Consider the following 13,500-nt stretch of genomic DNA (forward strand, 5'->3'; position numbering starts at 1 on the left):
CTACTTTCAGGCGGCAAGAAATTATAGGTGTGCAAATGAGGGGATAATGTATAGCCGTAGATATCACTGAATATGTTTAATTAGTAAATGGGGGGAGGCCTCTGTGTTAGACGCAGAAAAGCTTGCGATTTTATTAACGGCGATAGGTGAGGAAACGAAAATGACAGTTTCGGCATGTACCGTAGCCTTTAAAACCTCTGCGACCGTTGCAAAAACAAAAATGCGAATGAAGCAACTGACGAAAGAGGGTGTGCACTTACTTTTGCACTGTCTACATGTTTCAAGAATTAGCCAACTCACCCAAGCTGAAATTTCAAACAAACGCATTCCTCCAATAAACAACAACCGCTCTGCATTGAGTATTCTTTGCCCCTGTCTTTTTTTACTTGGTCACATGAGTTTCAATGGTGAGACAATTAAGACAATTGTAAAGCGCATTGCACTGGTAAAGAACACTAAGGAATGAACCATTGCCTAACTTCAAAGCTTTTGAACAAAGCCGGGCTTTTCCGAAGACTTTCTGTCCATCAGGCGCCAAGTATTCATCATTCATCCGGGCGTGTTGTATAGTACGACCACATTGTTCCTCTCGTGAATCCACTTCGTGACGATCCACTTTGATCCCGACAGTATGGGGCACCCCGCATGCTCCGTGAGGGGATCCGCCTTTCGTTTTTGATGCCAGAAAGAAAAGTACTGGGGGGCTTCACTGCCCTCGTACGGTTCCACATCATACCAGAAGAGGGCGTCACCTACGCGCGGCTTTACGCCTATACCTAGATTGACGAAGGCGGTGGCGCCACCTGCTTCCACGTCCGCAAGGTAAATTAGAACGGTCGCCAGTCGATTGCCATCTTGGAGGTCTAGAGAGTCTGCAATTTTGTCGAACTGGTGTGCATCCTGGTGCGGGGTGTAATGTCCCCCGAGGCCGTAGTTGGCCACCTGGTAGGGCTCGGCCGATTCCAGCGACAGATTCAACGCCGTGGCTATGCGACGGGTGAGGCGCTGAAGTATCGGATGTTGATCATCCCAAAGCCAGGGCACCTGGGCAAATAGAAAGGTTTGTGGTATATTAGTCGATATACATGCGCTGATACGCGAAAGCACCTGCGGACTGGTGGTTTTTCAGGCGGTACCGAGGTAACCTTGGCATTAAAAGTCACGTAAGAGACCTTCTTTAGAAGATGCATCTGGTCCATGGAAAGCTGGGAGAAAGCGAATAGAAAATAGCATCCTTAGAGCAATACGAGCAGTCGACACAATTTTTAACCTTCTAGCTGTAGTCGTATCTACATAAATACGCTTGGAGGCATTTCTGGACGCTATACTCGCGCTACATTGCTACAAGTGAAGGCCTTCACGAAAAGCGAAATTTCAGGGGCGCCGTGCCAACTGCCATTCCTATCAGGCTCTGCGCGCACCAGCCACCAGCGAAGATTCACTTTCTCCGTAGAATAATACATCGCCTCATCATCTTTGCGGTTGCTCTCAATTGGGGGGAGTGCTGTCGTGAACCCGAAAAAAGCCACAGCTAGGTCACGGCGCTGCTAGCGAAAAGAAGCCAACCGTAGCCGACCGAAGTCGACCGGCTCCCAGAAAATTGGCCGGCTCATAAAAGAAAATAAGTAAGTTGGCACTGAGACTCCAAGTGCTTCGCCTCGTCTCTGCGTTTCGCCTCGTCTCTGCGTTCGTCGCATATACCAACACATTCACTTTCTCCATAGAATAATGCATAGACTCATCATTTTTGCGGTTGCTGTAGTATATAGGGTAGGAACACACCTGACATTTCCATTGTGGATAAGCAAGCTGAAAATAAAGATAGTTGCCTCGAATGCCGAATTTTTATCTAGGAGCTGTAGAGCATGCCTCATCCTTCAAAGATATTCCCTTCAGATTTCTAACCACTGTGTAAGTGAATTAAGTTTTGCTAAATTGTCTAAGAAGCTCCACTAAAGACTTGAATGAACTTTCATCTTGACGAGCGAAACGATCCCCGCCATGAGCTTTCTTCGTATTAAGGCAGCTTCAGTGTGGTGGTAAATTAAAATAATTGTACGTAAAAAATGCAATCAAAGCTATTCCAGATGAAGGCCACTATTAAAGGTGACTTGCTCTTGCTCTCGCGGAGAGGAATTCCTTAGGTTCAGGCAGCAATACCTGGCCCGTTTATTCTATATAAATATAATCAATGCTTGTGGTGAACATTACGTCTTCACTAGAATCTAAACAAGGCACAATCGCAGGTGAGGCAGGTTGTCTAGACCATCACACCATGTTGCTGAGAAGCTACAACTTATAGATTAGATGTATTCTGCCTTGATGATTTCCCTAAAAACTGGCCCAGGAAACGAAATGAAACATAGCTACGACAATTTTTACTCTAACTCACAACCTTTCTGCGAAAGATGCTCTCTTCTCACCTTGCCAATTCGGTTCCAACTTGGTGCACCGGCGACGTTGCTTGGCATGTAGATTTCGGCCCTTTGGAATCCCTTCTGAGCTATGGCTCGGATGTATTTCACTTCCTTTGAGGTGAGAAAGCCAGGAAAAATTACGATCCGCGGTCTCAAAGAGAGCACTTCTATCCTGTTAGGTTGCAAGATCAGACGAGGGTCTCCATAATTAGTAGACATTGCACAGAATAATCGTCCACCAGATGGCCTCAATTCTCCCTGCTCAATACAGACGGACTTGTATCGATAGACGTCTGACTCCGTAGGTGTAGGGTAGCTAAGTGGCCGTTTGTACGTCTTCGACCTTCGCAAAAGCGACCACCGCTCATCGTTGATCTGCAGCCAGCCGAGTCCGAGCCGCAATTTTTGGGATGCGCAACTGTGGGGAATGGAAGCTATCTCTAGAGCAGCACTGGACCAGGCTGACGTGTTGCCGAAAGGCCCCTTCATGGAACAGCCCCTGGCCACGTCTTTGAGATCTCTGGCGGAAGCGGGTGGCAGCAGACGAGACCTCATGGCTGCCATCTTTGTTGCCGGGATGTTGTAGAGCTGCTGAAGCTTGCAGATGCCGACGGCGGCTCCATAGACGTCGCTGTACGTTTCCCACCACCTCAATGACGAAGGAGAGCTTAAAGCAGCGCGAAGGCCACTTAAGTAGGTATCCTCTTTGAAGAATGGCAAGCCGGTTCCGAATGATGCCAGACGACTGACAGAAAGAAATTTTCCCAGGACACTGTGCGCTGCGCTGCACGAAAGTATGTCGGCCAGGATCGTTTCATGGTGAGCAGTGGCTCTGTTCAGGCGATGCTCTTGGAGAAGGACAAACAGCCGGCTGTCTTCAAGAGCTAGTACTTCAGTGCTGATGGATTCTTGCATATGCAGCGTGGAGGTAAAGAGATCCGAGCTAGAAGATTCCAGGTGAAACAGGTCCAGCTGAATTACCATTGTAACAAATATATTGCTGCGCAGAAAGGGTCGCATCATTTCGTGGACTGGACGCTTTCTTCTTTTCTTCATCGATCGGATACTGCTTCAGGCTGCGCTATAAGATGTTCTTGTGCCCTTAGATAATGGCACAAACTATCGAGGGATTGTGATGATTTTTGGCGCTGCATTATCATATACGCACATACACGAGATATTACAAGACGTCCTCATCGATGACCCGTGCACTACCAACAGGCCATTTATTTGTTGTATGAAGAAGAAGAAAGCAAGAAAAAGGAAAGGAATGGTACAATACGAAGAGGAAGAAAGCTTGGAGAAAACTCTGGGAAAGGTTGGTTGGTTGTTTTGTGGGGTTTAACGTCCCAAAGCAGCTCAGGCTATGAGAGAGGAAGATATTGAAGGAAAATTAAAACGAAAACTATAATTAATGCAATGGCAACATGCCCCTATCTTCTTGTCCTTCGTATGGACAGTGGGACAAGATAGGCGTCATTTTCTATTGTTCAGTTAGGTTTTCTTAGAATTGTTACTGCCGCGGCTTTGACCATTACACAGAGTTCCTGCGATACAGCGAATAGGTCATTCTTAAGTCTTTCTTGCTTACCTAAGTAAAAAGTCAGACATCGTGGCAAATTATAAGCTCATGAATTGTAATGCCCCATTATAAATTTTTGGGGGGCTAGTTGGAACATGTTATAAAATAAAGAAGCGCAAAAATTGAACGAACACATAGTGTCCCTTGTCCATGTCACTTTCTTGTGTTCGTTCATTGTTTGAGAGTTTTTTTATTTTATAATTTTAATGCCCTTTGCTTGTTTCGGGAAGTTAAATATTGAAAACGGTCCTTGTTTACTGCTGAGCGGAGCAACGTACACGCCACCCACCATGGCCCAAATGTAGCAACTGTTGTTTTTTGGGGTTGAATCCTGCTATAGCATATTTACATTGATCACATCCACAAACCACAAATGTAGCCATGGAATAAACATGTGCTAGGTGTCATTTTGGCTTTCGCAAAACAGAAATGTTACCATAACAGTTGTGCAACTAGAAACTGGTCTTATGCAGAAGCTTTGTAGCAAAATAATATTAATCATCATTATAATAATAACAGCAAACAAATTCGATTCGGAGCTGGAATTACAGGTTTAGTAGCAATGAAATTCGTTTGTTGCAGTCAAAAAGTCTCGATAAAATATCTGGCTTTCGGAGGACATAAAACGCGTAGCCTTAGTAAACTTAATCAACTAGAGATGGCAAGTTGAGATTTTTCTTCATGGCTGGAATAAAATAAAAATGATCAATCTTTCCCTGATGTTTCATGCTTACCATGCTATGAAAACCTTCATAGTAAGAATTATACAACTGGGTAAAAAAAACTGCACAAAATCAAGGATCATATTGTTACGAACGAAGGAAGAAGAAGAGGGCCGGGGAGCGGGCAGGAGCGCGCGAGCTAGACCCGCTCACAGATTCATTAAACGTCATCTCACGACCATCGAGCATCTTCTCTCTGTCCTCTGTTCTCCTGTTATCATCGCTTGCCGCCACGTAGCAATATCATTGACACTAGAACCCTATAGTAGTATATGTGCTAAATTATTCAATATAGCTGTATACAACTATGCTGAACTATAAAACTTTCTATAGCCGCTCAGATGGTATACAAGCTTAGTTACCAATGAAAGCTGCGAAGCATAAATATAGCGTGGTATCGCGAACCCCGTTTAAAAGGGACGCTAAAGGACAACCCATTTATTGCGGTGATGGTTTATTCGCATTAACTGTATAGCGGGCTTGCCGCTATACAGTTATGGAGGTTTAACTCTTCTAAGCCTAAGTTGATGTTCCCTCTGAATCTTATAGAGGGAAATATGTTGATATGATGGTTGTAGGATGCTTGACCTCTTGCAGATTCGATGTTGCTCAATCACATTCCTCAAAGGACACTTCCGGAAAGGTTAGCTATTTATTAACAATTAATAAAACAAACAGAAAGATACAAGCAAGGAGAAACAATATTTACAATTGGCTGACTCGTAGTTTAACCTGACGAAACCAGCCAATTGTAAATATGTTTCTCCTTGCTTGTATCTTTCTGTTTGTTTTATTAATTGTTAATAAATAGCTAACCTTTCCGGAAGTGTCCTTTGAGGAATGTGATTGAGCAACATCGAACCTGCAAGACGTCAAGCATCCTAAAACCATCTTCATCAACATATTTCTCTCTATAAGATCCAGAGAGAAAATCAACTGCCTAGATACAGCGAGGGCTCAGAGCGTCATACCAGGCTCAAGGTCAAAGATGAAAGGTCGTTGGGGTAACTGGACATCGCAATATTAAGCGGTCTACTTAAGATCAAATGAGGTTGGGTTAATTGGTCAAAACACCGCTAAGCGGCCTGCTTAACTTTAATCTAAACTGAAAGTTCCTGGCTTCAAGGTCGCATTGTCCCACCTGATGACCTTGGTGAAACCTGGCATATTAGAGTTCTCACTCTAAAAGAACCACGGAGCTCGAGAACGATGAGTGGCAGCTCAAGCATAAATACTAGCGAAACCATCCCTTCCTTCGCAATGTGAAGGAAGTATAGTACTTCCAAAGCAATTCCACACGAATGCTGCTTGCTTAGCTCGCGTATCAGTTTCGCCATGCTCAGCCAAGCGATGGAATCACAAATGCCCGATCTGAACGTTAAGCAGCGGTGCGGTTTTCTGGCAGCATTATTTTCTGCTCAGCATTTCAATAACACCCGACCGATCTAGCTCGACCGGTAGCTCGTTAGAGTGGCACACAAAATTCTTTCTGCTGACTCGTTCACAAGAGTAGCAGTTATGTCTAAGGCCATTTTAAACGTGTTTCTTGTAACACAATCCTGCCTGGAGCGTGCAGCTAAACTTTCAAAGCATCGGTTTCCGGTTGTCAGCAGAAGGTTGTGTGGAGGTGGTGAAGGGTGGCTGTTCCTGGCCCTATGGGGCTAGGACTGGTAGGTCAACGCAGCTTGCGGCGGGGGGTAGCCTGCCACCGAATTTTTCTTTGTTGTAGGCAGGCTGATTCTGATGTCATCCCCTACATGAAAGGAGAGGCTCGAGAGTGCGCTCTTTCCGGCACCGGCAAAATTCTCGAGGGTAGCGTAGTGTAGCTTTCACTACAAAATTATTGGGGATACTTTAGCCTACTTTACTTACTTTAGGAACTTTTGCGCCACATTTAAGGCCATGACGCGATAGCCCTAATGGTCCCAGGCCACAGTCTGTGTTCCCCTAGCGGTGATTGCGCACATGCAGTAGTGCTTGCTTAGTTGCCAACCCTTCCCGCCTTTTTATAGAAATACAGTACTAAGCAACCATGTTATTATTCAGTGTCCGGTCGTAATTTGCCATCCGACATATGAAACCCCGGTTCAGCCAATCCGCACATCTAATGTGGCGGCACGGCCTAGAGTAACGTGCCTTATTCGGTATGCAATGAACTTGGAAAGTTAATTGACCCACCTGCCCTAATTCACAACATCTGGGGCAAATAAAGTTGTTTCTCTCCCTCTCCCCACCTCCCCTTCCGCATCGAATGTAAAACCCGATTTAGCAACTGCTCCCAACTTTGTGAAAGCACGTGATCTATTACGTCACACAACGCATCGTTGATGTTTTGGTTTGATTTGTGGGGTTTAACGTCCCAAAGCGACTCAAGCTATGAGATACACCATTGTAGAGGACTGGAAATTTCGACCGACTGCGGTTCTTTAACATGCACTGACAACGCGCAGCACACGAACGTCTTGCTTTTCGCCTCCTTGGGAACAGTAGTCGAGCGCCGTAACCACTGCGCCACCCCGGCGGGGTAACGCATCGGTGAATCGGTGTTCGACGATATCGCCGCAGCCAACTATCACCTGCGACAACTATGCCCGCGTTTTAGAGCGCAGCTCTTTGGCGACCGTTCCTGGGAATCGCGGCGCCGGCGTTGTCCCTCGTACGTGGACGGTGGACGCTGCATGCACGGGCAATGAAGCGACCGCAGCCGTTGTGGATTCCTCCTCATCCCCTCTCATCACATTACATCTACCCCCCCCCCCCACACACACACACACAAACCTCCCCAGAAGCTGCAGAGGAAGCTGTCATTGCATTAGCCGTAACCTGTACGGAAACCCAGTACATTTTGCACGAGGCTGAGTCCGTGTCCCTACTTTTAGAATACTGGACTCGCCCGATGCACCCCAGCCCCGCCATGTGGAGCTGATATGGGTGCCTGCGCACTCCGGGAATCCCGAAAACGAGGCTGCCAACCTTTTAGCTCGAGGTTCTTTAAACCGAGCTCAGGTGGGCAACGGCTCAGGCAACGCGCTCAGGTGGCCTTTAATCCGGGATTTACGAAGGAGCGCGTGCACTCGTTCAGCGAGCGGACGCAGGCCTACAGAGCCTCACGCCAGCTCAACCCCCACCCTACCCCTCCCTAGACAATAAACACACTCTTCCTTCATCCCTTACTCTTTCCCACTACAATCCCTCAGTCCACACTCCAGCTTGTACCTTTTGCCCAGACCCCTTCGCCTCTTCCCTCCACATCCTCTCCCTCTGCCCGACGGACCCTCTCCCGCAGAGCCTAGAGCACTTGAAGACCTGGGAGGACTGGGAGACCCCTTCCTATAAATCAATCCTGCTGCGTTCGGAGGACCCGGCCGTGCAGACCATTGTCACCGGCCGAATTGCCAGTGTTGTGATCCTGAGGGACATAAACACTTGAATTTCAGTGGGGTTGTGCGGGGACCCAGAGGCCTGCGCGCCCTGCATTCCTACGTGTAATAACAGTTTTCTCTTTCTCTCCACTTGCACTCCCACCTTCCTTTCTTCCCTTACGGTGTGATTTAGACAGAGCTCCGCCGGAGTGGTGCAGTGGTAAGACGCCCGACTACTGTGCCGGAGTACCCGGGTTCGAACCCGACCTCGGCGGCTGAGTTTCGATGGAGGCGAAACGAAGATGCGTCCGTGTGCTGTGCGATGTTAGCGTTGTTGTTGTGGCTGTAGGAAGAAGGAAAAGAAAATGCATTGGCCTGCTACTGGCTCTGTAGCTGAGCCACCTTCGCTGCCTCGTGCAGATAGAAGAGAATATAGAGAAGAAAAAAAAACAAGAGGGAAAGAAAGATGCGCGCCGCAACAACAGCCGTCGTCCACCACCAGCGGTGGCGTGTGCAATGACGGCCGACAACACACAAAAAATTCGGTGCCAGGCCAGCCCCCGCCGCAAGCAGCGGTGACCCACCTGCACCAGCTCCATCAGGGCAGAGCATCGTTAAAGATCCCCAGGTGGTCGAAATTACTCCGTAGCCTTCCACTATGGTTCCTCTTTCTCTCTTTCCACTTTCACTCCCACCTTCCTCTTTCCCTTACGACGCGGTTGAGGTGTCCACAGAAAACAAGTGAGACAGTTACCGCGCCTTTCCCTTCCTATAAATCAATCAATCACAGACGTGACCACACATGGTACACACTGCAAAGATGATGCAGGTGTCCAATAAACAAAAGTGACAGTGTGCGTCTTTCCATTTCTGTGAACCAATTATGAAAGGCACGCTTCAGAGCTTAAGTGGAAGACGTGACCACACATGGTACAACACACTGCAAAGATAATTCATGAATAATGCGAGCGCCCACACCGAACTGCAGGGTAACGTGCAGTAACCCAGAATTCACACTCACAGAGAAAAGCATCATATTTTGATGTAGCTTGTGTATATACACCTAGTTCACCACGATAAAAAAAAAACGCTTTTCAATGGCGCCCGTTCCTGGGTTTCGCGTCGTCGTCGCTGTCACCATCGTCCCTCGTTACCAGTTGTCTGTAATTGTAAATATATGTCTTGCTCGAATTATTTGGCTCAATCTATCGAAAAGCTGAAACAGCTGACCAGCTGCACTCCAATTTCACATTAGGAAGTACCGTAATCGTCGCCAATTTTTTTAGCTCATAAAAGTCAGAACCTACAACCATGATAATGGCTATGGGCAATACCTGAAAGGCTAAGGTATTTTAGCACACTAGCCATTTTATCCCACGCTGATTTATTTTCGCGCAGAGCAGGCGCAAACCGACTTTGCACATCTGCACGCGTGTTTTAGCATGGCATCTCGATCTATGTAGAATAATTCTGGCTTCATAGGCGTGTTGTGTTTAGGGTGACCCCATATACTTTTTGGTTGTGCACAACCAACCCTTCTGTGTGTCACATCCGTTTTTTTTTTTTGGAACGGAGACCGGTTGCTGGGTTTCGCGTCGGCCTCGTAACCAGCTCCGTCTCCCCCCCCCCTTTATTCCCAACTGATTGATTTATAGGAAGGGAAAGGCGCGGTAACTGTCTCACTCGTTTTCTGTGGACACCTTAACCGCGCCGTAAGGGAAGGCAGGAAGGTGAAAGTGGAAAAAGAGAAAGAGGAGCCGTAGTGGAGGGCTACGGAGTAATTTCGACCCCCTGGGGATCTTAAACGTGCGCTGACATCGCACAGCACACGACGCCTCTTCGTTTCGCCTCCATCGAAACGCAGCCGCCGAGGTCGGGTTCGAACCCGGGTTCTCCGGCACAGTAGTCGGGCGTCTTACCACTGCACCACCCCGGCGGGGCACACGGACGCCTCAGCCGTCGCCGCCATGCAGAAAGAGGAGGAGGGGGTCCCCCTCTTCCTGTGTGGCGGCGAGGGTGCTCTCTGGTTGCCGAAACACCGGCTCGCTTTCAACGGATCACGGTGCCTGTATCTCATTTTCACTGGCTTCACTCGCTAGCGGCGTCAGCGGCATCAGTTAATCGCTGCTATCTGTTCGTCGCGCAACATTCCTATGGGCCCACGCGCTGCTTCCCGCAAGCTTCCAATAACTCAATTGCTCTCTTCATTTCTCCGACCACAAAGCTTCCTTCATGAAAGCCAAAAACTGTTAGTGGGGTGTTTCTTGATGGAATACGTGTGAAAAATTTAAAAGAAACTTTGCCTGCAATTGTACATAAATACGTCTCTTGCTCGAAATCTTTGTCTCAATCTATCGAAAAGGTGAAACAGCTGATGAGCTGCGCTCAAATTTCGTATTAGGAAGTAATGCAATCGTGGGCAATTTTTTCTTCCCTCCAGTCCTCAATTGTAACCGCCGTGTTATAGCATGTACGCCCTTATCACAGGGCTAATAATTAGAGCTACAATACATTTTAATTAAGAGGTTCATCAAGCAACTAAAGTGTACTGTCGGAATAATGAGAAATACCTGCGACCACTAGGGAAGCCACTTTACAGGACACCCTTTTTAGTTAATGAGTACAGACTTGCGTGTTTTAGATCATGGTGAAGATATTGAGCGCGTGCATACCTGATGTGTTTAGCGTTCGGAATCATTGGCCAAGTTGGCACGTGCTTGGTTGCCAAATTTTATTCTGTATGTAAATACTGGTTTGTGATATATTTGTTCGCTAGGATGCATTTTATGTCACACACTTTCCTTTGTTGTTAATCGTGTGCATTTCTGTTTTGGTCATTTGTCGCCGCTATGTAAATACTGATTTGTGATATATTTCTTCGTTAGGATATATTTTATGTGCACTTTCCTTTGTTGTCATTCATGCACATTTCCTGTTTTGGTCATTTGTCGCCGCTATGTAAATACTGATTTGCGATATATTTATACGTTAGGATGTATTTTATGTGCACTTTCCTTTGATGTTAATCATGCGCATTTCCTGTTTTGGTTATTTGTCGCCGCTATGTAGTAAATACTGATTTGTGATATATTTGTTCGTTAGGGTGTATTTTATGTGCACGTTCCTTTGCTGTTAATCATGTGCATTTCGTGTTTTGGTCATTTGTCGCCGCTATGTAAATACTGATTTGGGATATATTTGTTCGTTAGGGTGTATTTTATGTGCACTTTCATTTGCTGTTAATCATGCGCATTTCCTGTTTTGGTCATTTGTCGCCGCTATGTAAATACTGATTTGGAATATATTTGTTCGTTAGGGTGTATTTTATGTGCACTTTCATTTGCTGTTAATCATGTGCATTTCCTGTTTTGGTCATTTGTCGCCGCTCATGTGAATGTCTAATGGGAATGTCTAATGCCTAATAAAAGTTTTTCTAAACACGTGATGTTTACTTCTCATTTTGGCGCTGGTAGTAGTTGTTGTGCAGGACGGACCTCAAGCTTACTTTGCATTGATTAATATAGTGTCGGACAATGTGTATATTCCTATGTATCCTCTGATTGGAAATAAACTTTTCTGTGGAGTATTTTATTGTGCGTGCAGTGCCTTGCCGCGTTCTTTGACACAGGTAGTAGAGGCCAATTGGGACTTTCTGTTAGTGTAAAGTTTCTGGAGGTGTAATCCACTTTCTCTTTGTGGAAGCCTTGAACACTGTCACCAGAGACACACCTGCTATCATATTATGCACAGCGTGAAATCTCTACAAGGTGCGCGCGATATACCGTCTGTGTAGCGACGTTCTGTCTTACGCATTTCTCCAGTGTGGGTACTGCAGTGCTCTCGGGAAATGTTTTTAGCGCAATCAAGTATAGGCCTCCTGCCCTTATGGCTATGCCGCCCTCTTTTACGGTCCGAACTCTAAACTCGCTTATATTTGTTTGGTTTCGAGATCACAAGGCTGAGCTTGTACCTCGTGTCCATCTCCGCCTTTCGCGAGACAAGATTGGTTGGAGCATGCCCTACTTCGTAACATTTTGTCGTCTGATTTGCACAAAATGGATGGACGCGCTCATAAGCTAGATGAGTTATTTTGGCCTGCCCTTTGTTTTGTACTGGCTTGGTACTCACCGATGCGTGATCGTACCTCGTGGCCTTGGCAACAGTGGCCCTCCTGCAGCGACTCTCGTGCCTTCCTATGTTGCAGTCGTGCGAATGTACAGGGTCCTTCAAAATATGTGCGAACACGGCGAAGCGTTCGCACATATTCGCATATTCGCACAAATTCGCATATTCGCACATATTCGAAGCGTTCGCATGCGCACATAGCTTCGAATATGTGCGAATATGCGAATTTGTGCGAATATGCGAATATGTGCGAAAGCTTCGCCGTGTTCGCACATATTTTGAAGGACCCTGTACATGTTAGAGGAAGCCTTCCTTGATGAGGATTGAAAACGCATGGCTTCGTCGCTCATGTGCCAGACACTCTCAACCACTCACCCAGTTGTTCTCTCCAGTTCAACATGGAAGAACGTTCACAGTTCCGTGCTGCCCGAACTGTGAGAAGTCCTTCCCACAAAAGACCGCCTGAGACACTGGGGGGTTGTACATGCACGTGCTGGAAGAAAGCGTAGTGGCGCGCGCGCTCCACTGCTTGGCTGCGCGGGCTTCTCTGTGCGCTTCTCCAGTGTAGCCACACCACGGGTAGATATATGAACGGCTCTTGAAGTTGTCGAATGTGTCTATCTTTCCGTATTTTAACGTCATGTCCCATAATTTCAAAAGGACAGGGAGAAAATTATGTGTTTTTTTTTTGTAACTAGTGCGGTTGGTTAGTATGCACGCACGTGTAAATTTTCCAGGAAAGCAGTTAAAATCTATCCCCGTTTGAAAAAGAAGCACCGAAAAAAAAAATTAGTTTGTATGGCCTGCAAAGAAAATATCGCCTACTCTCTCCCTTTTTCCTGTGGCAGCTACTACGTCGGAGAAAGTGGTCATTACCCTAACGACAGACTCAGGAAACGCTACAATAATGTTAAAATGCCATTGCAGGAACATCGCTATTCACTGCAACAAATGTTCGCGTTATCCGCTGGTCGAAGGTTGTCAAGTTGCAGCGCATGACAAATATACTGTCACAAGAGAAAACATTGGGGCTTCAGAGATTGCGAAGCGAGGCTCGGCATGCGTTAGCACACCCTTCATCGACATATCAAAAAAAAAAAAAAAACACGAGTTTCCTGTGTCGACCTAGATTCCAGTTTATGGTGAATGATCATATTGTTGTTCTTTTTCCCGTCCTTTAACTCCTTTCCGGTATATCAGTGGCAACTGCGCGTGCTTAAAAAAAGGCGCTCTGAATAAAATCAGTAGTTATTAGTCAGTGCTCTGCCTTGTCCCTTCCTCCCTCGTGTTTT

General features: G+C 46.5%; 1 protein-coding gene across 1 annotated transcript; it reads right to left on the bottom strand.

Moving 5' to 3' along the window:
• Positions 1-549: 549 nt before the first annotated feature.
• LOC146188727 (prolyl 4-hydroxylase subunit alpha-2-like) lies at positions 550-3,401 on the bottom strand. The gene is made up of 2 exons (XM_084605122.1): positions 2,424-3,401; positions 550-1,044 (listed from the first exon to the last, which is right to left on the bottom strand). The coding sequence occupies exons 1-2, from the start codon at positions 3,399-3,401 to the stop codon at positions 550-552; spliced, it is 1,473 nt and encodes a 490-aa protein (XP_084461248.1).
• Positions 3,402-13,500: the final 10,099 nt, after the last annotated feature.

Source organism: Amblyomma maculatum, chromosome 5 (genome assembly GCF_055883805.1).
Source record: "Amblyomma maculatum isolate TAMU_Amacu chromosome 5, ASM5588380v1, whole genome shotgun sequence".
Lineage (NCBI taxonomy): Eukaryota > Metazoa > Arthropoda > Arachnida > Ixodida > Ixodidae > Amblyomma > Amblyomma maculatum.